General features: G+C 53.0%; 1 protein-coding gene across 1 annotated transcript; it reads right to left on the bottom strand.

Moving 5' to 3' along the window:
• Window positions 1–4,955: 4,955 nt before the first annotated feature.
• IGFBP5 (insulin like growth factor binding protein 5) lies at window positions 4,956–24,993 on the bottom strand. Its single transcript, XM_059703086.1, has 4 exons — window positions 23,942–24,993; window positions 11,642–11,874; window positions 10,887–11,006; window positions 4,956–9,587 (listed from the first exon to the last, which is right to left on the bottom strand). The coding sequence occupies exons 1-4, from the start codon at window positions 24,273–24,275 to the stop codon at window positions 9,456–9,458; spliced, it is 819 nt and encodes a 272-aa protein (XP_059559069.1). The 5' UTR covers window positions 24,276–24,993; the 3' UTR covers window positions 4,956–9,455.
• Window positions 24,994–25,526: the final 533 nt, after the last annotated feature.

Raw genomic sequence — 25,526 nt, forward strand, 5'->3', positions numbered from 1 at the left:
TGGGAAAGGCCCAGCCTTGGTTTCTCATGAAACTGGAAGGAGAAGGATGGGGCAGGAGGAAGGCAGATCTCCCTCCAATGGTCTCGGCCTGTGGGAATTCAAGGTGTGGAGCCCTCACTTGTAACCCCAGGACCCAGTGTCTGCCTGGACCGCCAGCTGAGTCCCTGGCCCCCCACCTCCCCTGGGGTGGGCATGGGGGGGAGGAGAGGCGGAGCAGGTGTCTGTCTTCCTCACGCACATTCAGATGATACTCCAAAGGGAGAAACACTGGAACTGGGGGCCTCTGGCCCCTCACATGAGAGCTCCCTTTTGCGAAGGGAGATGTCTGTTCAGTCCCCAGGGACGGAGTGGGCTGCTGTGGGCCAGTGCTTTCACAGATGCGCTACCTCCGAATCCAGGGGTGGCTCCCTGAGGGGCCCACGTCACTGGACTCAGAACATCAAATATTAAAGAGCCCAGAAGACCGAGGCGCCCCCTTTCTGAAGCAGAATTCCATGCAGGAGCTCTACACACTTTGTTCTGTTGGGCTCAACCCCTGGGTAATTACAGGGGCCTGCTGACTGCAGTGGGCCATGGGGGAACGCAGACACTGCCCAGCCCTCCTCCCTCCCCCAGCACGTGGTGCAGAGCCCCACTTCCATGTGACCCCCTCTTCCGGGTCAGGGTCTGAGTCCTTCCTGCCACAGGAGGTGACGGGCAGCTCCGGAGAGGCAGAGGACACCTGGTCCTTACCTGGGTGAGATGAGAAGAAAACCAGGTCCCCCAAAGCGACACATCCCCGCCCACCTTTGGTCTCTTAGCCAGTGGCTGGCCACCTGGGAAGTACATTCATTCAACTAATCTTCATGAATCCACAAATGAGGTGCTATCACTAGCTCTACTTTATAGGTGAGGAAAAGGTCCCTAGCGGTGTCCAAACTCCAGCCCCAGACCTGGAAGCCCCTGACTCCAGAGTGTGCACGCTGCTCAGCCTGGGGTTATACCGCCCCCTGTGGGACAATTGGGGGGCCTGCAGTGCTCTGGGCCCCTGGTTGGATCTTGGGGTCTGGTTTTCTTTTATCCACTGCTGGGTGCTGGCCACCCCTCTCCTGTCCCCTCAGCTACAGTCAGCAGCTCCTGGCTTGGGGTTGGGCACCCCCTGTTGGCTCTCTGGGGAAGTGCAGCGCTTAACCTCGGCTAACGTTTGAATGACTGAGGGTGCCTCACATCAAAGATTTTGATCTGATTGGTCTGAAGTGAAGCCCAGGCAGGTGTTTTATTTTTTAAAGGTTTCCTGGATGATTCTAATGCATAGCCAGGAATGAGGCAAGAAAAATGCTGGCGTCAGGAGGCCTGGGTTTGAATCCAGTCGCATTGCTTATTATGCCCCTGCTCCGGAGCTGTGTCACTTGCCTTCTCTGAGCCTCAGTTTTCTTCATCTCTCCAATGGGGACCATTTCCACCTCAAATAACAGGGCGGAACCAACGTGAGATGGCAGATGCGAACGTGCTTTGAAAACTATAGAACTGCCCTAACCGGTTTGGCTCAGTGGATAGAGTGTCGGCCTGCGGACTGAAAGGTCCCAGGTTCGATTCCGGTCAAGGGCATGTACCTTGGTTGCGGGCACATCCCCAGTAGGAGGTGTGCAGGAGGCAGCTGATCGATGTTTCTAACTATCTCTCTCCCTTCCTCTCTGTAAAAAAATCAACAAAATATATTAAAAAAAAGAGAAAACTATAGAACTGTATGAAATGGGAGGGATATCATGGGATTATGGCTGGGGTCAGCCCTCGTGTCAGCCCTCATGCCCCATGGTTGCCAGCTTGCTTGGGTCATTTCTGGAACATTTTCGTGAAATGCTCCTGAGGATGCCACAGTTTTCTGCCCAGTTCCATGTCACTTGCCAAAGCTTCCTTGTTCGTGCTTTAAGCCCTCTGAAGGGGTGGGTTTAGGGGTGGGGTGGGCTGTGGGTAGGGGTGAGCAGCACCACCATCGTGGCCGTAGCTACCAGAACCACACTGATGTATAAATGACCTAGAGACCTTTGCGGAGGGAGGCACAACTGTGCCCGTGTATGAAGATGGTTGGCTGGGCAGGATCTTGGAGATGTCAAGCTATTGCTCACCTTCCAGAACCAGCCTCCTTGTTGAAGTTTAAAAAACCTGGCAGTTGAGAGACACTGGGGTTATACTGTCACCGTGTGGTAGAACAGGGAACTGCAGCTGACTTTACAGGGCCTCCAAGTGTATTTTGCTTAAGAGGTGGTCCCAGGAGTCCACAATGAGTTAACTGGGAATGCTTGTTACACTTGAGGGATCACAGAACTTATTCCAGAGCTAGAACCTCAGGAAGGGCCTGGCAATAAGCATTAAAACATGCCTCTTGGGCTAGTCTAATTTGTAGAATCACCTGATTTCTAGGTGACCTGATTTGTAGGATTCAGGGTAAAATGAAAACACAGAGCTCCTGCTTCAGAAATTATTAAGAATTTTAAGACAGCAGCAGCAGAGCATTAAGCCAAGCATGGGGCCCTGCGTGACTACATAGGTTACATGTCCACAAAGCAGGCCTCAAGCTTGTGCCTCTGAATTTGGAGAATCACCCTGCCGTGACCACATCTGCCAGGTGTGTCTTGAATGCTAGCTAGCTGTGAGGTGGTAGTTGAGAGCATGGGCTTGGAGGGGAGGCAGCCGTTGAGCAGAATTTGGACTCTCCTACTTAATGGCTTATGTGACTGTGGACACCCTTCTGACCTCTGGACCTCATTTATTTCATCGTTAAGTAAGCTTACAGGATGCGCTCAATTTGGGCATGTTGAATTCAAGCTGCCTGGGGAATTTTGGGTGGAGAAGACACCCTTGACTTTCCCGCATCCTCTTCTCAACATCCAATTCATGAACAAGTCCCATTGATTCTAGCTCCAAGACATTGTTCATATCCACCCTCGTCTCACCCCCTCCTCTGTCACCTGTAGAGAGAGGGGGGGGGGGTTGGTTGATGGAGGAGGTGGAGCAGCAGGTGGGGGCGGGGAGCAAAGGAAGGGGGCTGTCTTTGGAAATGGGGACTGACTGGGGAGGGAGGACGCGCGTCATGGCGCTTTTGTGGCTAACTCTGTAGGATCTGAGATGGGAAGATGAGGATGGTCGCATAAGTGGTGTTGGTTTTCTCTGACAGGGAGAAGGCAGTGTGGGGAGAAGCGTGCCAGAGTGCTTACACCTGAGGGGGACGTGGGAGGGAGACAACTCAGGTAGGAGTCCCTAATAGTTCCCAGGCAGGACTGGAAGCTCACAGGATGTGGGACTTTCTCCCTCAGGGCTCAGCAGGACTGTGCAGGAGTGAGGAGATTGCCTGGTGAGGTTTCTCCAGGGCAGGCGAAACCCCCCATTAGTGGAAGCTGTCAGTGGAACCACAGGCTTCAGGGTCCTCAGAGAAGGAAGCAGAGCCAGATGGTCGATGGATCAAACAAACAAATAAACAAACAAAACCACAGACCAGAGATTCCATTGTCCCTTAAGTAAAATGCTAACACTGCCTGCTTGCCCCCCACCCCATTCCTCTCACCGTAATAGTAGAGTGTGATTGGAATGGGAGGGTGGGCTTTTCAGATTTTCCATGTGGAACACTTTAGGTGTCGAGGCTCAGAGTGTGGTTTCAGTGGGTGGAGGGGAGACCTGGTAGAGTTGAGGAGTGAAATAGAACCATGTTTCTAGAAATGTTCTGTTATAGACACGAGACTCCAGCCCAATCTTACTGGATCATAGGACCCCAGGTGGATGTGCGATCACTAAGGTGCTGTGTGGGTTGTCCAGGGTGGGGGTGGGAGAAGGGGTGGCAGCTGGGAGCCAGAACTCTAGGATTTCCTAGATGAGGGTGTAAGGGGAGGGTGGGGGGCGGACACAGCAATTGAAGAAGAGTCCTGCCCACGCCTCCTTCAGGCAGAATGTGGGTGACAGCAGGGTGAGCAGCTGCTGGTGAAGAGGCCAGGAGACAGTCCCAGGGCAAGTCCTGTGGGGTGACCCAGTCCAGCATGGCCTTCCTGCACCCTACTCTTCCTGTCTCCCCATGGGTCAACACCCATGCAAAGGAAAGTGGGCCAGGCACCAGCCCCTCTCTGCCTCCCAGCCCAGCTTTCACACTCTCACCTTTGCCTTCACTGCTGGGCCTTGGCTGAAGACCGCACGTTTGCAAAGCTGTGTGTGGGTGGAGAGGTCTCAGGGACACAGTGGCGCTTGGGAAGGTGTGGGCCCAATGACCAGCAAACCGCCTGGTCGGGCAGGGGCACTCCCAGTTAGTTCACTTGATATGTGATTCGCAAGGGGCAGAGCACAGGGTTCAGGTGGAGTGGAGAGGCCCCTGTAGGGGGTGGTCAGGGACACCCACAGAAGTGTGCTGCTATGGGCTCCACAAAGGAAGAGGGCACCTGGGGCTGGGAGAAGAGCCGAGAGGAGAGGGGTCTAGGGGGAACCACAGCAGGGTGCCTGTGGCAGCAGGACAGGTGGAAACGATGCTCTTTAAACCCCTGAGAGGCTGAAATCAGTCACCAGCCATTTCATAGCTTCTCACTCCACTGGGCAGAAACAGCAGTGGGCTGGGTAGGAGCGGGAGGTGGGATTTGCCTTGGCCAGAGGTTCCCAGGAGTAAGTGACTGAGGAACATTCTAGAAATGCCTTCCTTAAAATCCTCTCCAAAGAGAAGAGACTCATCATTTGCTTAAGGATAGATTAAGGCCACTTTATGTAATAGCAGGGGCTGAGATTAAATAATAAGAATATCATAGTAATAGCAGTAGCTGAACATGCATTGATATTTGGTATGCTTGAATTCATTGAGACAGATTTGAAGGGATGGAGAAGGGGGCCCCCAAGTTCTAGATGGGCCTGGGGTCCCCTGGGTCCTGCCTCTGCCTGGTCGTTTGTCCTTCCCTCTGGATGTGGCCCGAGGAGAGTCCTGGGACCCTGAGGAAGCTGACGCAGGCTAACTGAATGCATCACTTTATTAAATAAATGCTTCGTCACGACAAACGACAAAGATCAGGAGTAACATAAATTATAAGATGAATAAATAGTATACAGCAATCTTCACCTTTTTAAGAAAACGTGAGATCCTCTGTTGTTGTTTTTTTTCTCATTTTTATTTCCTTAGGTACAAAATGCTAAACAGGAGGCGAGTTCTTCCACATTCAGGCGAATTATTTTTCCTGCATTTTTTTTTCACCACGAACTGGTTTTGTTTGTTGGTTTGTTTATTCATCCTTTTCACCAGTAAAGATTATGAGCATTTGTTTTCTTAAAAAAAAGTTGAAGACAAAAAATAGGAGAAAATAGAGCTATGGTATGTATGTATGTATGTATCTATGTATGTATGTAAAACTATCAAGAACTACAGTAATATGTGCTGTGGTTACTGCTGTCTAAAAAAAAAACAAAACAAAACCAAAAACCAAAAACACAAACCGGTAGGCAACTCGGAATCTGAAGGATCTTGTCTGACAACTGTCTATCCGTGTGGGCTACTGTGTGACGGCGCTGGTGGCGGCAGGTGGGACTCAGGCTGGTGTCTGGGGACCAGAGGAGTGGAGTGGACTCATCCTCCCACCTCCCCTTCCCCATTCAGGAGGAGCTGAAGAGAGGAGGCCAGGGTCTGTGGAGATGGCTAAGCCATGTACTCCACTAGGAAACCAAGGAAGTATGTTCCAAAAAAGACACAAAAACCTAAGAGAAAAACAAAGTGGAGAAAAGTGCAAAATACGCCTTGCACTTTAGTGGTTTCAAAAATAAAGACAGTACAACGCCCAGGTTGCTGGCAGGTCAAACCCTGTTCCCTAAGTCCCACCACTTCTTAAAACGTAGCCTCCTTTCTCTTGGAAGCCACAAAAGTCCTCTCTGAGAGCAGAAGGTCCTGCCCCTCCTTGGCCCACTCCTCTCTGATCCCCCATGCTGAGCTGGAGCCCTCTGGGGGCTGAGCCCATGGACAGGGAGATCATTGCCTCCTTGTGAGGGGGCCTGGCGGTTGCCATGGCAGCTGGGTGTCTGCTAGAGAGTTAGGTGGTGGGAGAAGGGAGTGCGTGGTGTACATGGCCTACCTCTCCCAGACCCCAGAGGAGGCTGACCCTGCAGGGGTCCAGTGGAGACCACCAAAGTGGTTATGGGGACATGGGCGAGGGGAGAAGAGGTGGGACCCCCCAGCCTCCGGGCCTCCTTTCCTCCCCGGGTGAGGGTTGAAGTCTCCGGGCCTGTCCAGGCCTGGCTGTCTGAGAAACTTCCTCCCCAGATGCCCTGCCTTGCCAGGGTGGGGAGGGCTCTGGGGGAAGGAGGATCAGTCCTGGCTAGGCCTCCCTCCATCACTGGGACATCAGGTATGGTCTACACTGCTGGAGTGAGGCAGGAGTCAAAAGGAAGCTGGGATGAGACCTCCTGTTGAGGAAGGTCAACACTTAGACTTGAGGCCATTGAGAAGCTGGAGCTTCAGGCTGCCAGGAGAGCAGAGGCCAGTAGGCAGCCTGGGATCAAGGAGAAGCCTGCAGGGGGCAGCGCTCCACACCTGCCTCCCCTCCCACATGCCGGGGGATGGCTCTATCGTCCCCAGAGACTTTCTCCCGTGACCTCCCCTGGGAGAGGCTAAGTTCCATCCATCAAGAAGGTCCAGGGTCCTCTAGGGATTGACCAGCTGACCAGGATCACTCCCTGCAAACACTGGGGACTCACAGGTGTGTAGTTGTCATGAATGTTGGAGACCTGAAGAGACTGGTGGAGTTGAGCCAGGCCATCGTCCCCACCTTGGGCTGACAGCAAAGAGCTGATGTCAGGAGCCCATTCAAAGTCCAGTAAACAGTGGTGGGGGGCGGTGCAAGGGGAGAGCCCCTCTCAGGAACCAGGTCCAGGCCTAGGGAGGGGTGGGAGTAGGGCATGCAGTTCCTGGCTCAGTCTTTTCTTAGGGGGAATGGCACCCCAGTATCCACTTGGCAGAACCCAGTTAGATGACTGCTCAAGATCCAAAGGAAGGATGCGCAGAAAGAAGAGGGAGGTGGGGAAAGTTCAGGATACTGGCCTACGGCATAGAAATGTGAATTGGGGGTTTGGGGACAGTGGCACAGGGAGATGGGGAACACTGACACAGCAGGTCAAGTAAGTCCTTGCGGCTGCCATTCCCATCAGGCCCTTTGTCCTATGAAGATCGACCATCTCTCCCACCTCCAGCCAACTGTCCTGTCCGGGGGAGCAGGAGACATCCCCCACGTGGCACAGCTGCATGTTTTCCGCCAGCTGGACTAGATTGGCTTCTTTGCTGTCCCTCTTCATTGCCCTACGTTCGATGTTGGAGTGTCTCCACGGTGTCATGCCATCGAGAAAGAGTGGAGAGGGCTGTGCTCACAGTGAGAAAGGGTGTCCTTGCCATTGTCCAAGCCCCCTTTCCTGGCAGGCTAGCTCCAGCCTCAGGGGACAGCCCCCAGACCACCCACTTATTGGGGAAGTCAGTGGAGAATGGGAGTGTCCTTGGTTCAGAATGTGTCTGCCAAGCGACAGCACCCCAAGCATCCATTCCCTGGCTGTCCTAGGCCTTTTTCTTCCACCCTCACCCCAGGGAGGGAAGCTGAACTGGCCAGAGTGAATGAAAACTCTCTGGCCTCAGTGCCTCACTGCTGGGTGAAGATGGGCATCTGAGCACAAAGTCTTGTCCCTTCAAAACATGGCCAGTCTCTACTGCTCCTTGCTGTGGTCTAGCTGCTATGTCTAGAACCCTAAGGTTACCCACCCTCCCTGGCTCTAAGGCTGAGAATTAGCTCATTTCTCATTTGTAACCTGTACCCCATCTTCCTCTTGAATCCCAGAGGGCTTATCGGGTGGGGCGCCAGGGAAGTTTCTCTGGCTTTGTCTCCTTTTCTGTTGCTTTGTTTCAAAGCTAGAACGGGGCCATCAGCCCCTTTCCCTTCACTCCGTCTATCTGGCCTGAACCATCACTTACAAGCTTCCCTGTATTGAAACGTGTTCACCTCTACCTCCCTCTTTGCCATCTCTCATTTCCATCTCTCTCCTGCTCTGCCAGCGTGAAGAGTGAGAGAGGCTTTCAAAATGCAGGCTCTGCCCAGATGGAGTGGAAAGGCCCGGGGGGACCAGTAGGTCAAACTTGGGCCTGTCGGGCTCGCTCAGTGTGCGGGTGGAGATGGTTACTTGTGGAGGGTCTGAGGAGCGTGGTGGGTGCACACAGAGTGCTCTCATCCACCTGGCTGGGTGGTACGTGTGAAGACGTGTGCACGTGGGAAATCATGAAAAAAATCCAACACTGTGTCCCACCAAAGGTTGAGTTTGCTGCTCATGGGAGGCAGGCAAGACTGGTGTTACGGGTTGTGTTAGAAGAAGATGAGTTGTCTTGGTTTTCCCAAATGAGGAAGCTCCTTAGTGCCCCCATGGAAACTACGTTGAAAAGTTAATAATGCAAATTTTTGAAAGAAAGGAAGGAAGGAAAAAAAAAAGAAAGAAAGAAAGTAGATTTATATGCCTATATGTGACTACATGGAGCCTTGTAGATAAATACAAGCCCACTGTTTTTTCAGCCTATCCTCCCCCACAGAGACTGTGCCAGTTGTGAATCAAATTCATTGAGGGGCTGAAACCACATGCTTCAGCTCGGAGTTCTGGTCAACTGGGAGGAACAAGTCTTCCCACTGCTGAGTGTGTATTAATTTCCAAAAGTTTGCACAGGGAAATGTGCACACATATGTAATACTTATGTGTCTGCTTAGGAAAAATCTATCTATCTCATATCACTCGGCTGTTAATTTGTTTTGTTTTGAGGGGAGTGGAATGCCTTTTAGCTTTTATAAATTTGGGGGGAGAGACCATCTGGTGGGGCCAGCAGAGGAAGGAGGGTTCGAGCCGCCCACATTGCTGGTTGCAGGAGGAGTTAGACCCGGGAGAGGCGCTGTCACCTTGTCTTTGCCTTGCTCCCTCTGTGACCAACCAAACTGGGAAAGCTCCAAGCGTGTCATCAAATACTACTTCTTGGGCCAAAACTCCAGCGCCCAAACGTCTCCCCAGCCTGGGCCAGGGTTGCGCACGAAAGGTGGGACCAGCCGTGAGGCCTGGGCTCTTTCCTTCCTGCCCCCATTCTCCCTTCCTTTCCTAATTCTGTTCATCTTTCCCTCTCCTGTACACATATGCCTTCTTCCCTTCTCTTCCTCTTGTTCTTCCTCTCTTCCCTTCCCTATTCATTCAACTTGCCTCAAAAAGAAAACCATTTAAAAGGGGGGGAATCTCCTTAACTTTTTTCATCTCCATTGTTGCCGTTTTCAAAGTTGAGACCTTGCTAGAGATTCTGAGGTCCTCAGTTTCCTCGATTAGATAGATATATGTATGTTTTCCCCTTAAATGAGATGAAATGAGTGGCGTCCTGGGGTGGAGGGAGGCACTGGCTGGAGTTGGGGCTGGGGGTGGAGTGGGGTGGGGTGAGGGGAGAAGGAGGAGGAGGAGGGGACGCATCACTCAACGTTGCTGCTGTCGAAGGTGTGGCACTGGAAGTCCCCCTCGACATACTCCATGCTTGGCAGCTTCATCCCGTACTTGTCCACGCACCAGCAGATGCCACGTTTGCGGCCACGGGAAGGCTTGCACTGGGGGTGCGGACAGGGACAGGCAGTGAGGATGGCTGTGCCCGCAGGAGGCTGCACCCTCTCCTGGCCCTTTGTCTTCCCGCCCCAAGATAGACTTTCACCCCCAGAGTTGAGGGGGCTGTACCCCTCCCCGGGGAGGGTCTGGGGAAATGATAGTTTAGGCAGTCTGACCTATAACCTCTGTTTTATGTGACCCTTTTAGGATCCTCCAACTTGGTGTTCTCCAGAGAGCTACATGGACTGATGATCTGATACTGATGATGGTGATGATAATTAATAATAGTGATACTGTTAATAGGAGGTATCACTTCTGCAGGTTTTTACCATGTACCAGCACTGCTATTTAACACTTACTGCATAGTAGGTACTGTTCTAAGTGCTTTACAGAGATTAATCCGTTATTTCTCATAATCGTGTGAAAATAATAAGTACAACTATTCTCCATTTACATGAGGAACCGGAGGCAGAGACTTAAAAAATAACTGGAGTAAGAGGAAACAGTTAGTGAGTGGGACAGCCAAGAACGGACCCAAGGCTGCCTGGCCCTGACCCCTCACTTAGATGAGGGTATGCTTAGAGCATCAGGGTCGCACGGGAGGGAACTTGTTAGAAAAGCAAAGTTCTCAGAGTCTATCCAGACCCACCGATCAGACACTGGGGAGGGGGGTCGTTCATTAGTGTTTTATCAAACCTGCCCGGTGATGCTGATGCCCAAGGAAAGGTGAGCACTGTTGCCTTAAGGGAATGCAGACCCAATTTAATACGCTAAGCACACTGGTTAGCCAACAGTGGGGCAGCTCAAAGGGCAGCCTGGCTGTGAAGGGGACACGCAGTGATTTCAGGTGGTACATGGTGCAAATATGCTTTAAAGTCATATATATGCATACATTTATGTGTGTGTAGCAGAAAATAACATACAACATATGATGAGACACATTGATGTCAAATTTTCTTTTAAAATTCATGTAGCCCTGGCTGGGAAGCTCCGTTGGTTAGAGCATCGTCCCAGGGTTGATCCTCGGTCAGGGCACATAGAATCAACCAATGGATGTATAAGTAAGTGAAACAATGTATCATTGTTTCTTTCTCTCTCCCTTCCTAATAAAATTCGTGTAAATAGGGTGAGTCATTAAAACTTAAGTAGATTGTAGGACAGGGAGGAATGGGAAAAACCACAATTGTGTTATGGATATTTGAGGTTTGAAAAACACATACATTTTAAGCATTTTGAGGCAGAGGTTTCCTGGTGAGTGTCTGTTCAGGAGTCCTTTGAACCTGGGGGCATGGGACGGGGCATACCTGCTTTCTCTTGTAGAACCCCTTGCGGTCACAGTTGGGCAGGTACACGGCACGGGGCACCATCCGAGGGCTGGCTTTGAGCTCCTGCAGGGAAGCCTCCATGTGTCGGCGGCAGGGGCCCTGTGTGTGGACAGGAGGGATGAGAGGCATGGCAGGACCAGGTGGAAACCACCTACATGTGCAGAACACGTGGCCTGGGTGGGGGTGGGGAGGGGCGGGGGGAGGGCTCACAAAGGTTCTGTGGGAAAAGCCACCACCTTTTGTTCCAATTAGCTGCTACCCAAGACCTGTTATGCACCAGGTGTATAAAGTGTGCAAAGCCTGCATTTGACCAGGCACAGAGGCACACTGTCCCATCTGTTCGCTGCTCCCCACCCTCAGCTCTTCCATGCCTCTGAGTGGTGATGTCTGGGGGTGTTCCTCTGTGGATGCTCTAGGAGAATGGCCGCATCTGCCTAGGTGAGGACACAGCCTCCAGCCGATCACACTCCTGGCACTTGCGCTGTGCTCACGGTGGCTGGCTGGCACTTTCCCTGCATACTGCCTCTGTGTACTGCCTCTACGCCTGCTCACTCAGACAAACCCTGGGTCCTGGTGAAGGTAAGCTCTAAAAGCTCTCTATTGTAAATGGCAGGTTCTGCACTAGGTCTAGCATCTCCTCCTGCCACGAATGCTCATTTAGACGCAAGTCAGGGCGGTGGCAGAGGCCGCGGGGTGAGGATGCCGACGCAATCGTGGGGACCCTTGAGACTCACCTGCTCGGATTCCTGTCTCATCTCAGGGGCAGCGTTGGCCCGGGTCTGAGCAGTGTTCTCAGCTCCCCCCACAAACTTGGCCTGGGTCAGCTTCTTTCTGCGGTCCTTCTTCACGGCCTCGGCCTTCAGCTCGGAGATGCGGGAGTGTTTGGGGGGCCGGAAGGTCTTGGGGGCGTAGGTCTCCTCGGCCACCTCAGCGGTGGTTGGGTCCTCGTGCTCCTGGGATTCTCGATCTGCAGGGAGAAGGAAGCAGGGGGGTCAGCTTCTGGGGCCGAGACACAGACGTGCAGAGCCCAAGACTCTGAAGCTCGTGTGAAGAGAGGGGGGCTCTGCCCTCCTGGAGCCTAAATGAGAACCAGGGCGTAAGAGTCAGCACTCACGTACGTGGAGGGCAGTTGCTAGCAGGGCTGGAGTCCCATAGCGCGAATCTAGGAAGACTTCATGGTGTTGGGGGTGTGTTGAAAAAGTCAAGCTGATTAGCGAGGGAAGTTTGACAGGAGGGAGAGGACATTCTGGGGGCAGGAAAGAGGAAGAGGAGGGAAGTGGCCTTTGGGAGGGCTCAGGCCTGGTCACGGGCTTGCTTATGGGGCTAAGTAGATGGTATGGTGGCTGGAGGTGTGGCTTTGATGTAAGAGCACAACCTGGAGATCTGGCTGTCGGAGGAAATAGGGACCAACCAGGGCGTGGACAGGAAAGGCCATGTGTAACCGCCTGTGGGGTCTTTATGCTTTCGGAGCTGCTGGACTTGAGCTGCTTGGATTTGGGGAACGGCGGGGGCGTGGGGGGTGGGGCAGGGGACTCCTGGGGGTCTGGACTAGCAGGAGAAGGGGACCTGGGAAGCCAGAGATGTGGGGCTTGGAGGGGAACAGTGCCGGCGGGTCCGGGGGACGCAGAACCCTGAGGCCTCCCTCCCTGCACTGGCTCAGAGCTGGCTCTGTGCTCTGGGCCCTGGATGGGCTGGGACATAACACAGCTCCAGGCCAAGAGAGCCGACAGCTGGCCAGGCTGGCGCAGTTATATCTAGGGGTGACTTGGGGACAGTCTATACTTAGCTGACTTATGACCTTTAAAGAAGTAGGACTTTGTTCATTTATTTGTTGACCTGTTAATTCCTCCCCCCGCCCCCCCAGCCTTTTCTCGGTCCACAGATTTCCATTTAATTCTTATCTTACAGGCACCCTCCTCTGGGTCCCTGTTTCTCGTCTCAGTTCCTTAACCCCACCAGCCTATGCAGATGGTGGGGGGCGGGGGGCAGGATGTACTCAAGAGGCCCGGTGCAGGGGGGCCCTATCTCCATTGCCCTCTTTTCAAATTCAGAAAAAGAACAAAGGGCTTTGAGGTGACCCTAAAGGACTCAACTTAAGGGCAAGGCACTGCGATGGAAAACAGGAGAGGAATCGGAGCAGGTGGGATGAGGGGAGGAGTTGGGGGAGAGAAGGTGGGCCAGAAGGCACTGCTTGTGTCCCCAGGGCAGGACTCTCAGCCCAGGGGAAGTTACAGGTGTGTGTTAAGAAAGGCATTTGGAGACGGGCAGGTGGCAGGAAGCACCTGTTGGCTCGGATTTGTCACATTTAATTGGACAGGTATCCTGTCCTAAAGGCCCTGGCAGGGAAGTTCCCCGCCCGGAAGAAGCCTCCGCAGGTTGTCAGGGCTCTGGGCGGTTAGTAGATTTGGGCTGCTTATCCCAGGAGAGGAAGAGGACGAGCAGAAAGCAAACAACAAACACAGGGGCAGGCTCTCCCTGAACCAAATTCAACACCAGGATCCCTGACCCTACTTTTGGCCTTTCAGTCCGACTTCCCACCTCGTCTTGACTAAGTGCTGGGAGTCTACTGTAGCCAAACCTGCTGTGATGATTCATCAACACATGATGCGCCGGGTCGGTGGAATGCAGCCTTCCAGGAATTAGCTGATAGAGTGATGCTCTGGGGTAGACCTACTTTTCTTGGCTGTGGGAGAGCTAGAAAGGGGGTGGGATGCAGAGAGGAGCACTGGTGATTTGGAGGACTCTGTACAAATAGAAAGGCTAGGGCTCTCTTATCTAGTAATTAAGGCCCATGCCTGAGGCTCAAGTCTTAGGGAAAGGTGGTGGCGGTGGCGGTGGCGGTGGGGGTGGGGGGTGGGGAGGGAGAAAAAAAAGCCTATTAGGGCATGGATGGGTCACTGAGCCAGTCTTACTGGAGACACTTCCTTCAACCTCTCTGGGCAAAACTAAGCATTCTAATCCTCAAAACGCATTTGACCACTGGGGTAGGGGAGAGGGCAAGAGATGCTGCCATTGAAAGGCTGGGGCATTCTGGGGTGCATGGCCACACCCCTTCTCCAATTAAGATTGTAACTAGATGAAGTGAGGGGAGGAGGGAGAGGGGGCTGGGTGCTGACCATGGGAGAGAGATGAGTGTTTCCTTCAGGGGCTGCTCCGGCCTGGCCTGGAGGACCAGCAAATGGCCTTCAGGGATGCATGTGGGATACCTGCGAAGCCAAGCTCAGGGGTCACCTCTCTAATGGGAGAGACCCCAGGAAGCTGCTCACCTCCAGGGGTTTGGACCAGCGCCTGGGATCCTCCCCATAGGCCATCTAGTCTCTTAGTCTTTTCTCTGAACGTGTTCAAGTTGCTTTGGGCTAAGCAGTGATGACACTGGCAAACAAACTGTATCCACTTTAAGGAGCTCAAAACACTTTTGCAAACCCTCTCTCCTTCCTTCCACTGGCCTCACCAGGGCGGGCCTCCTGGGAGCACCCTCCCCACGATGCTGGCTCTTTTGCTGCTCTGAAAGGCAGGCTGAGAGCTTTGATGTGCCTCCTGGTTTTGGGTGCCACTTAACCCCATGGGACCTATTACTTAGGCACCAGGAGAGTCGAGTATCAAAGATACTCATCAGGGTCTTGTGGTCACCGGTAGGCTCCAGAGAGACAGTGGAAAATTGGAGCGGAGCCAGGGCAACACCAGGGAAATGAAAGGGCTGGAACGCAGACCCAGAGCTGGAATGCCAGAGCCAGCAGGCCCCACTCAGCTGCTTTGAGTCATAAATAGGCTTTCGATTTGGGAAGGCTTTAAGTCTGAAATAAAGCAGGAAGGCACAAGTAGACTGGCAGCTCCTGAGCTATTTCATCAAGAGAAAGCAGACTGAGGTTGTGAAGGGATTTAGGTGAGATATAAGAGGGCTTCCTGGTGAGGTGGCCCTGTGCCTGAACAGCAAGGAACAGAAGAGGGCAGTGGGTTCTGGAACCTGCTGGACAAACATGTCAATACCTCCACATGGCCAGTAGGTGGCGACGGAGACTGAAGACCACATAGCATGCCTGGGTGCTTATTGCTAGGGACTGTAAGTGATTTTTAAAATCTGGAATTTGTGTGCCTGTTTCTCTGACAACCACCAAACCCTCTCCTTCTCTGTGTGTGTCTTCAGCACGTATTTAAAGTGTCAGGGAGTTGGACAAGCGAGGACTGGAGAGGACTCACGGCGGGAGGGTGGAGAAGGCAGGTGTGGGAACTGGAGGGGGAGGTGGGCAAGGCTCTATCTGTGCATAACCCTCAGCTGTTTCTTTCATCTGCAATTGAAAAGTGATCAGTGAGACATATCTGGCACCTCCCTTCCCATCTCTAGATGTCATTTCAAAAGGATTCTGCAGAGGATGGGAGATGTGGAATGCTCAGTATTGTTTCCTTCTCTTTTAGTTCCATGATTTTGCCAAAGACAGAGCGAGTGAGAGCTATCATATTGTCCTGATATTTACCTTTGGGTGGGTTGTGATTCTGCTCTACCCCCAGTCCTGCCAACCAACCAGCTCTCTAATAGCCCAGGCCCTGCCATGTAATGCTGGCCATTGCTACCCACCCACACAGGTGCAGTAACATTCACGGAGGCACAGACGGGTACATGGGCCCTCCCTGTGCTCACATGAACACCTGTTTGAGGAACACCATTCTCATGTCCCAGCAAACACAGAGGCATCTGGGTGCAGGTCTGGCCGCTATGCACCCAGCGGCACCCTAGGGTGGGCAGATCTACTCACAGCACAGGTGCCCAAAGCATACTCCCCATCCAGGCTCCACCACCGTCTCCAATGTGCCCTCTGGCTGCCGCTGTTATCTGGTAGGGACAGGATGCTTTAGCAACATTGACAGGCCTACGTTCCTAAGAAACGTTTTCATACCACCCTGCTCCCTGGTTACAGAGATGGATGGGTCCAGCCGGGGACCTGCTGCTCCCTGCAATCTGACCTCCCACCCTGGGGCTCTCAGGCCCTCCCTGATGGTAGTTCCCATTCTATCTTAACCTCATAATCTAACTTCAGAGAAAACTGGGTGGCCCAGACCTTGTGACTTTGTTTCGGAAACGGAAGAAACTGAGGCGTACTTGGAATTCACAGCTCAGGAGGAATGTAGGGCCTTGCCAGGCCACCTGGACCTGGAGAGAGGAAAGTCTTTTTCCAGCCAGAAGACAAGATGGGTTCGCCCAGAATCTCTCTACGAGGGATGAAAAGGGAGCCGGGTTTCCACTGGCTCTCATCCTGGTTCCCTCTGTGGAGTTTAAACAATAATTTCAGGGCAGAGGCTCATCATTTATCTTTGTCTCTCTGGTGAATGGTACTCCATAAATAATCTTTAAATGGAGAGATGCATTGATCTATGCAAGAGACAAAGTGAAATGGGCCTGGAGGCCTTTCTGTTTGTAAGTGGGGATACCTTAGAGCTCAGTGGATGCCCTGAGAGGCCATCTCACTGGGCCCACTGTCTTTAAGCACAATAACTGCCACAGAGGGAGTGAGGGGGCAGAGCAATGAGCCTCACAGGACAGGGACAGGTGGAGGGGTCCCCTGGATTGGCTGGGCTTCTCTCTGGTCTCAGGCTTCACTGTCCAATACAGCAGCCACTAGCCACATGTGGCTATTTAAATGAATAAAGAGGAAATCAAAGTATAAAGTCAGCTCTGTAGTTGCTCTAGCCACATTTCAAGTACTCAATAGCCACACCTATCACTGCAGAAAATTCTACTGGACAGCTGGCCAGAGGGCACAGATCTATGGCTGGGTATGGCTAGATGCTCCACATCCCCTCCCCTCCGCACCCTGCCCTGTTCCCTAGCCAACAGCAGCCTCCTGCTCTTTGCTACGACCTGAGGCTATAGGAAAATGATGGGCCTGCTGCTCACTGTTTAAAAAACCATAAGGCATGCCTCAGTCTCCGGAAGTCTGTTTCCCAGCTGCAGATGCCAAATGACTCAATTACACTGCATGTGGGTGCCTCTGCATAGAGAGAAAGGGGCGGGGTACAAGGGAGCGAGCGGCTGGGAACCTTCCAGGGGAGCTGCAGCATCCCCCCCCCACCCCTCCTGTCCATTCCACCTCTAACCAATGTCTGCCTTGTCCAGTCCCTCTGGAAAGACACTGTTTTCTTTTCCTCTGTGGTCAGTCACAGACGTGTATGTTCTGGGCTCCTTTTAACAAGAATTATGAGCTGAGAAGGAAAAAGCTCTGACTTTCCAAGAGGAAAGCAAACCCAAACAGCCGCCATCCTCAGGCCAGATGGGAGGAGCTGCAAGCGGACGCAGAGGGGAGTCCTGCTGACTTGGGGTGAATGGCAGCGTGGGAGCAGGTTCTGAGTCGTGACTGGGCAGTGGGGGCAAAAGGCTTGCCCTGCTGAGCTCCTTTCCAGCCCCCACCCCATTTCAGGCCAGAGACCTAACGTGGGCAGGCACCTGAACCAACAGCAAAGTTGACCAGCGCGGGTGTGTCACATCTCTATCCTGCGTGGAGAAATAAGGACATCATGTAGCAAAGAGGATAAACATAGCCGGGCTACCCATCCTTAACACCCAGCTACCCTCCTGGGGAGGAAGGCAAGGCTGATGCTGATAGTTCATAAGCCTCAGTGCAGGTTGACTTTGACCACTCTTAGTCTCTCTCTCTCCTCTCTTTGCCTCGTTTTCTCATCTGAGTTATGGGAAGTATGTCAACAGCCCCTTCTCCACAGGGCTGTTATGGGGAATAAGTGAGTTGGTATGTGCTAATTACCTCTCAGCACAGGTCTCTGTGGCCTCTCACCTCCCCAGTTCCAATCATCAACTAAAAACGTGGTTGCTTGGCACCTGGCTGACTGGTATCTCCTTGTACACCACGAGCTCTAAGGCTCCCTGGATGCAGACAGTTCTGCATCCAGAAAGTGATGGCTCTATCCTTGTCTCTGGGGAATCGATGGCCAACCCCAGGTGAGAGGGACTTTGCACAAGTGCTTCTGGGAACCAGCCCCCACACAGAGAACTCACCCTGGGAGTTTGTGCCTCTGTCTAATCCCATTCATTCACGCTGCACTAAGGCACTGGATTTTCCCTGCAGATGGAGAGAGGAAAGGTGGCCAGCCACTCTCCACAGGGTAGAGGTGGCAGCTGTCAAGTTGGTGACACTTCCCCAGATCGAAAGGTGGGGTTGCACTCACATCCAGGGACCAGAGGTAAAGAAAGGATCCTCTTCACCCCCCCCCCCCCAACCCCCCTGGGGCCAAGCCAGGATTCAGGACTGTGGTACACATTTCTTGATCCCTGGGAGACAATTGGTAATAAATTGACACATAAGAAATGCACCTCTAACCAATTACTAATGCACAACTCCCAAGATGAGTGTCTCCAGGCAGGTTTCTCTAGGAGCCGGAAGGTGGAGCATGCTCAGTAGAAACGTTTATCTTTTCCCTGCACACCCCACACCTGAAGGAGTGGAAGGGCTAGGTAGGGAGCAGCCTCTCAATGGAAGAATGGGAGATGAGGAGGGGGAGGAAGCTCCGGCTCATTTCTCTGACCTGGCAACACTCCCACTCATGACTCAGCACAGCCCACTCAGAACATTACAATTAGGCAGCCACATTCCCTGCATGACCTACTTGACCAGAAGGGGGCGGCAGGGAGCAGGTAGTTTGAACTCTCCCTGGTCCCCCTGAGGAGACAGGCTTTGGTATGAGTCAAACAAAGGAATCATTTCCTGTCCATTAATCAAAGCTCAGACTCTTTTCTTCTCTGACTCTTTGCGGGGAGGAGGAGAGTGTGGAGAGAGCAGTTCCCTCCCAGGTGCGGGAGGGGCTTGCTGGTGGCCACCTGTATCTATTAGAAAATCTGACAGATGTGGCTTGTATTATATTTCAATTGAAAGTGCTGTTCTAAAGGGTCTGGAATGAGGGCCATCTTCGCTGGGGTCAGAGAGACATTACAGGTGTGGTGGGACGATCCAGGTTCGGAATACCAGGAGCCCACATTAAACACCTCTGAGCGCCAGCAGAGGTCAGATGGGGCACCCTCAAGTTCTGAGCTCTTATTTCATCTTCACAACCCTCACTATGGGATGATGTCATCAGGTGATATTTGCCAAAGGCCTCATTGCAGGTTAGGCTGGGCCCAGGCCAGAGCCCTGGTGCGCAGTGAAGAAAGCCAGGAATAGCAAATTGGGACCCTCAAATCACTAGGGAAGAGCTGAATTCTAGTCCTCATTCTACCACTAACCCTGCACCCAATTGTGGGCAAGTGACTCCGCACACTGGGCCTCAGCGTCCCCGTCTGTGAAATGAGGGCCTTGACTTCAAGGATTGTGTGGGTTCCTTGAGCGTTAGCATTCTTTGGCTAATACCCAGGCAGTTCCTGGAGAGACGCTAGGACCTTGCTAAGCCAAGTGGTTAGGCAGGAAAGGGCACTTTGTCCTGTATAGAGATCTCCACTCACCCCTTTGGATTTATATTTTAAAAAAAGAGACATTGTAACAGAAATCATGGAAAAAATGGAACTTGAAAAAAAAATGTGGGGGATTCTCTGGATATAGGGGAAAGTGGAGTAGATGCTTAGAACTGGCTTCCTTGTTTATTTACTTATTTATTTTCGCAAGTATCAGATTAATCGTTGTCTTGGAAAACATATACAGCTGGCAATTTAAGGCTGATCTCTGGGGGTTTGCAACTTTTGGAGCAACTGTAGTAAAACTGCAAAACAAACTCCACAAACCCCCTTCAAGTTGCCTCCTTGTCTCTTACCACAGCCATTCCTTCTCCTGGCTGGTCCCTCCTTGGTGCCTGGGCGCTTTATGGTGTTCTTCCAGCTTCTGGATGCAGCGGGCCTGGCGTATGGTGATCCTTCTTTAAAGTTTTATTTTTCACACATTAAGTAACTCAACGTTTCAAAGGCATTGCTCAGGTACAAAGTAAAATCTTTAGACAAGAATCACCTTTTCTTCTCCATAGCTCCTCCCTCCCCTATTAAAGGGACCAGGGCTTCTCTTGGGATTCTTGCTCCCATGCCCTTCGCTGTAACCCTCACGGTGACCTCTGGCTCCTGGGATCAGCCCCTTCCCCCCCCTACAGCTGCAAGCCCACCTGCCGGCTCAAATGCAGCCCAAGCCCTGGTTCTGACTCACAGCTGCTCTGACTTAAAACTCAAGCCCTTAGGGCAGTGGTTCTCAACCTTGGCTGCACATTAGAATCACCTGGGAACCTTTTTAAAATCCTGATTTCTGGGCCTCATCCTCCGGAAATTCTGTTTCTTTGTTATGGAGTGGGGCCACAACATTAGTAACAGAATTTCCGGAGGATGAGGCCCAGAAATCAGGATTTTAAAAAGGTTCCCAGGTGATTCTAATGTGCAGCCAAGGTTGAGAACCACTGCCTTAGGGGATCCCTTGGCCGTTGGGGGATGGAGAAAAGGAGAGGGGAGTTGGAGGGAGGGATGTGGAAGGGAAAATTGAAATGGAAAGAAAATGTGGCCAAGTGTGCTGGCTCCTCCAGCCCGCAGAGAGGGGTGGGGGTGGGGTAGGGGGAAGTAAGAAAAGTGAAGTGAAAAGCAGCATCTCTTGTGTTCCCCACCCCGCTTTCCTCGGCGCGGGGCGCAGTCAGCCTCTCGCAGACTTGTTTCAAAGGGAGGGGGTGTGGGTGGGAAAGGAATCTGCCTGCATCAGTTTTCCATGATCTTGTTCAGCCCAGACACAAATTTGGCCACGAAACCTAACTCTGGAACTGGCCTTCCGCGTGGCGTTTGGACCAGGTTTGGAGTGGAAGCTAGGGTGATGGAGGCCAAACCCCTAAAAGAAGCAAAGGCTTAATTCATTTTTATTGAGGTGTTTTTTTCTTCTTCTTCAGGAGCATGTTTTCTTTCTTTCGCTCTCATTTCTCAATGACGGTACTGAAACCCAGAATCAACTTCTTCCCGCACCCCCAATTTAATGTCTCCCTGGCACAGCAGAGCTCTCCCAGACCAGGGCAAAGATGCGTGCAGCCCTCCCGCCCACAAAGCCACAAGTCCTGCAAACAATGCCCAAGCCAAGCCCGGCCCTTCCTCGACTCCATCCATCCAGCTCACCGATATTACTGAGCTTGGCCCACCCAATAAATAACTCGTCTCCCGCCTCAGACACTCTGCCCTGTGTTTCTATGTATCTTTGCCCCTCCATTAGGCGAAATAAAATGCAGGGCCCCGCGCGCTCCCAGCCCCGGGCTCGCGGGGCCCACTCCCTCTCGCGTTGCATAGCAACGCGCGGAGCAAACACTACTTCTCAGCCCGCCCGCCTCCCGCCCTCCGCTCCTCCTCCCAGAAGCTCTGGCCGCCTGCCAGCTCGCTCTCCTCAGCTCCCCATTACTAATGCAAAGATGCGTTCTTTTGGAGGGATTGAAAAAAGACATAGATCTATCTCTCTATATGCATACGTTTTTGGTGTGTGTGCATGTATGTGTGATTGATACCTTTATTTATATTTATATGGAAAACGCGGAAGGGAGGGGCGCACCCACGTTCGCACTGCTGGTGTAGGGGTGGTGGTGTGGTAGTGTGTGTTGGGGAACAGGAATTCTGCTCAAAGGTATGGACACTTTCCTCCATCTCTCTGTTCATTTTCCACTCCTTAAGAAGTGCCTCTGTGTCATCTCCAACTTTTGGGGGATCCACCCAACTGTTTACGAGCCGAAAAGCTACAGCCAGGAGCGCCCACTCCCATTCCATCCGTCCGGGTAGAGTGCAGCTCCGCCCCCCCCCCCCCCCCCCGCCCCGTCCCCCACCCCTCAGCAACTACAGTCCATTAGGCACCTGACTAGGGCGAGGTGGAGTCGTGAGACACGCTGGGGCGGGGGGCGGGGGGTGGGGGTGGGGAGAGGGCGGAGCGGCAGCTAGCATTGGCCCAGAGGTACCTTGAAGGTAGGAGTTGAGGAAGGGGATGCAGAGAAATCTAAAGGGCATCTTGCTTGGGACTAAAGCTGGCCTCCTCCTCCCCACCCCTGTGCGCGCGCGTGTGTGTAGTGGGTTGAAATGGAAAGTTGGATGCTCCTATTTGCTCTCTCAGCAATTGCGCGTCTACACCTCCCACACCACTACAACCACACTGTTGGACAAATAAAAGTGGGGCCAGCATGTGGCTGAGTGATACCTGGCATACTTTCGATGTTAACCAGGTTGTTAACCAGAGCGCTCCCTTCCAAGCCAGGAAACAGATTCATATCTCTTACCCGTCTCTCCTCCACCCCAAGCATTTTTCAAATCTATATCCCCCACGATGAAGGCAGGTGGGACCGCCTTTTAAAAGTGGTTCTTAATAAAAATAACTCCACAAGTTGGCCTGTGGGGCCTCCGGGGTCTGCACGTTGCCTTCCGTCTCTTTTTCGCGGGCAGCTGTACGGAGTGAGACTACCTCTTGCCACGCTGGAGGGGCGGCTGCCTGTAACGCAAAGCCTGCAGGGTTTTGGAAGATGTGGTCTGAACCTAGGAAAACGCTCCTGCCTCTCCCCAAGCGCCGGCGCGCTTCTTTCCGATATGCTAGTGTCTGTATTTGCAGTTTAAGAAAACTCATGTTGGGGTGCTCGTAGTGGAAGGGGATGGGAGGGGAGAAGGGCACTGTCCCAGGAAGTAACGACGTAGAATAAGCGTTATTTAGCCAAATCTTAACCCCTTTGGGAGAGAATCAATAACCAGTGTGACGTCTCAGAATGCAGATTTTTGTGTACAGTTCATTAAAATATTAAAAAAAACTTAAGATCAGGTAGCTCTTTCCATAAAGAAACTCGGATCTAAAGGGAGCAGAACTGTTCTCATTAAACAAGTAGTCAACCTTTTAAATCCTAAACTCCGGGAGCTAAGCACTTGGGGGCAGGGCAGTCCGGGGGCGGGGCTACTTGGAGGCGGAGGGGAGCCAACGGGGCGTGGCCGTTCCAGTCTCCGCCCCCCTCATTTGGCATTCAGTGATTCCAGGGCCCCTCCTATATTTACACCACACCCACTTGTGATCAAGTTTGAGAGATGGGGCGGAGGGGATTAGTACTGACAGGGGAGTTGTGAGTTCTAAATTTCACATCCCCTCTTGCCTCCCGACTCCACCTTTCGTCCTAGGTAAATCTGAATTGGGGCGGGGAAAAGTAATTAGATTCCGGGACGAACATCCAGCACAGCAACACCACCCCGTTGCTTCTTACTCCTCCCGCCCCCCAGACCACCCGCCCCCCGCCCCCCTGACGCTAACCCACTGACCTCCCCGCCTCCGCCGTGCCTAAAGTAATCTTACCTTTCCTGGGAGGAAAAAAAGGTATTTTGCATTTTAATCTATTTACCAGCAACCGCAATCAATCATGTCGAGTCAAAAGTAATGGGTGTGCACCTGGGAGAGGCATCACAATCCTCACCCCAAAGGCATTAACTACAAACGGTGCGTGCGAGTGTTGTGTGCGTGTGCGTGTGTGTGTGTGTGTGCGCGCGCGCACTCGTGCGTGTGCGTGTGTGTCGGGGTAGAAGGAAAGACACGTCAGAAAGGACTGGTAGGGGGGCAGGGGCTGAGAGAAGGACAAAGGTAGAATGAGCACAGAACGCCTCTCTTTCCAGGTCCTCAGTTAAGGCAATATTTTAACGAAGAGCTTTTTTTTTTTCAAGTTCAGAAAAGACACACCAACAAACCAGAACGTGTTGGGTGGCTAGCAGGTGGTGGAGGAGGGAGTTGATAATGTACCCGTTCAGACTGGAGACTGAGTACCTGGGGATTTGGACCTTGAGACAGTATTTGGACCTCAGAGTCAGTATTCAGGCGAGGGGGTGGGGTGGAGTGGAGTAGGGTGGGGGCAGGGTGTGGAGCAAGAGCGAAGACCGCCTGAGGCTGGGATGGACAGCAGCCTGGGATAGCTGGGTCAGTCAGGACTCCAATTCCTAGGTGCAAAGACCCCCCCCTCCCCACCCCCCGCGCTCGTCCCGGGCTGCGCCCCGGCTCTAAGCCACTTTCTGGGCAAAGCGCGCGTGGCCGGCCCGTCCCCTGTCCCCGCTCGTGCGCCGTGTAACTGGCTGGCACACTGAGCGCGCTCACCGATCTTGACTTGCTCGCGGTAGGTCTTTTCGTTCAGGCAAACCCCGCGGCCGTGCAGCAGGGCGTGCAGGGGTTTCTCCTCGTCCTGCCGGGGGAGGCAGCGCAGCCCCTGGGCGCAGCGCTCAGTGTAGACGCCGCACGACTGCCCCTCGGCAAGGGCGCAAGTCATGCAGCAGCCGCAGCCCGGCTCCTTGACCAGCTCGCAGCCCAGGGGGCTGGGGGGGCACATGGAGAGGGCTTTCTCATCGCAGGGCTCGCAGTGCACGAAGGAGCCCAGGCCCTGGGCCGGCCCCGCAAAAGCGGCCAACAGCAGTAGGACTGCGGTGAGCACCATCTTCAAGTCTCCCTTTACCTTGCGGCGGGGCAGGGGAGCGAGAGTGCGGGGAGAAAGGGGCTAGGAGGGCGCCGGGGAAATTGAAAAAATAATTCTGGCAGGTAGAGCAGGCGCCCTCCCCCAGACAATTGCAAAATGTGGGGAGAGTGAGAGGGCCGGGGTGCCTGCAAGCAAGTCCCGATCACAGGGATTCAAGACTTGCAACAGGTTGAGGGCAAAAGAGCAGCGCCAGGTGCACGCACCGGACGAACAGCCCCCAAGCCCGACCTGGTCAGAACTGCAGGGGAAAAAGCCAAAAATTGTTCGCCCCAAAGCAACCACCGGAATAAAGAGCTCGGAGGCTGTGGAGGAGAGGGGTGGGATGGAGAAAAAGAGGTTTATCTTAAAAAATGCTGTTTAAAATCTAAAGTACACCGCAGCTGCTAGCGGCGCGCGGCTGCCCCGGAACAGGTAGAAGGTGGCGGCTGCAGCTGCAAGGGCAGGGGAAAATACTGAAATCAAGAAAGAAAGAAAGAAAGAAAGAAAGAAAAAACCCGACCCTAACCCCTCTTTTCTCCCACTCTGCAACCACCTCTTCGAAATTCGCAGGTTAGGCGCGAATCCCGGAGAAGGGTGCAAACGGAGGAGAGGGAAATTAGAAGGAGCAAAAAAGAGGAAAAACCCCAAACCGCTTTGCAGCTTTTCCTAGCTCTTTTACCCCCGCAGAAGTTTCCAAAGAGACTACCGACTCCGGTGGAGCAGGCGCTTTTAAACACACGGCCCTGGCTGCCAGCCAGTTTGTAGCTGCAATTTGAGCTCCCCAACACCCAACCCAGGCAAGGATGCCAAAGAGCTTTGCAGTGCGAACTCACACGGAGTGGGGGTGGGGAGAGGCCTTCGAGACACACAGGGGCTCCCCTTCGCTGCACGAACAGCACCCTCCTCCCCCCGGAATGTAAGAAAGGGGCACCGGGGACCAGGCAGGGGCTGTGTGAGGGAGGAGGAGGTGTGTGTGTGTGTGTGTGTGTGTGGGGGGGGGGATCGTGGGGATGAGAGTTCTTCTGTGCAAGGTGGACACAATGAGGAGTAACTCAGTCTCCCCTCCCCTCCCGCCCCTTAACTAGCCCAGACCCAGGCCGGAGAAGTATTTTTTTTATTTTTTATTAGCTAACTGGATATATACGGTGCCCAAGAAATTCTTCCCAAGCTTTGGTAAATGGCTGTCTGCTAGTGTCTAAGTTTGCTGGTGTCTAAGTTACCATGTAAGGTGTG

Source organism: Myotis daubentonii, chromosome 7, assembly GCF_963259705.1.
Source record: "Myotis daubentonii chromosome 7, mMyoDau2.1, whole genome shotgun sequence".
Classification (NCBI taxonomy): domain Eukaryota; kingdom Metazoa; phylum Chordata; class Mammalia; order Chiroptera; family Vespertilionidae; genus Myotis; species Myotis daubentonii.

Coding starts and splice junctions, on each gene's coding strand:
- IGFBP5 (XM_059703086.1), bottom strand. CDS start 24,275: ATGGTGCTCACCGCAGTCCTACTGCTGTTGGCCGCTTTTGCGGGGCCG. Junction 11,007..11,641: donor TGAGACAGGAATCCGAGCAG/GTGAGTCTCAAG, acceptor GTCCACACACAG/GGCCCCTGCCGCCGACACAT. Junction 9,588..10,886: donor GGTTCTACAAGAGAAAGCAG/GTATGCCCCGTC, acceptor CCGCACCCCCAG/TGCAAGCCTTCCCGTGGCCG.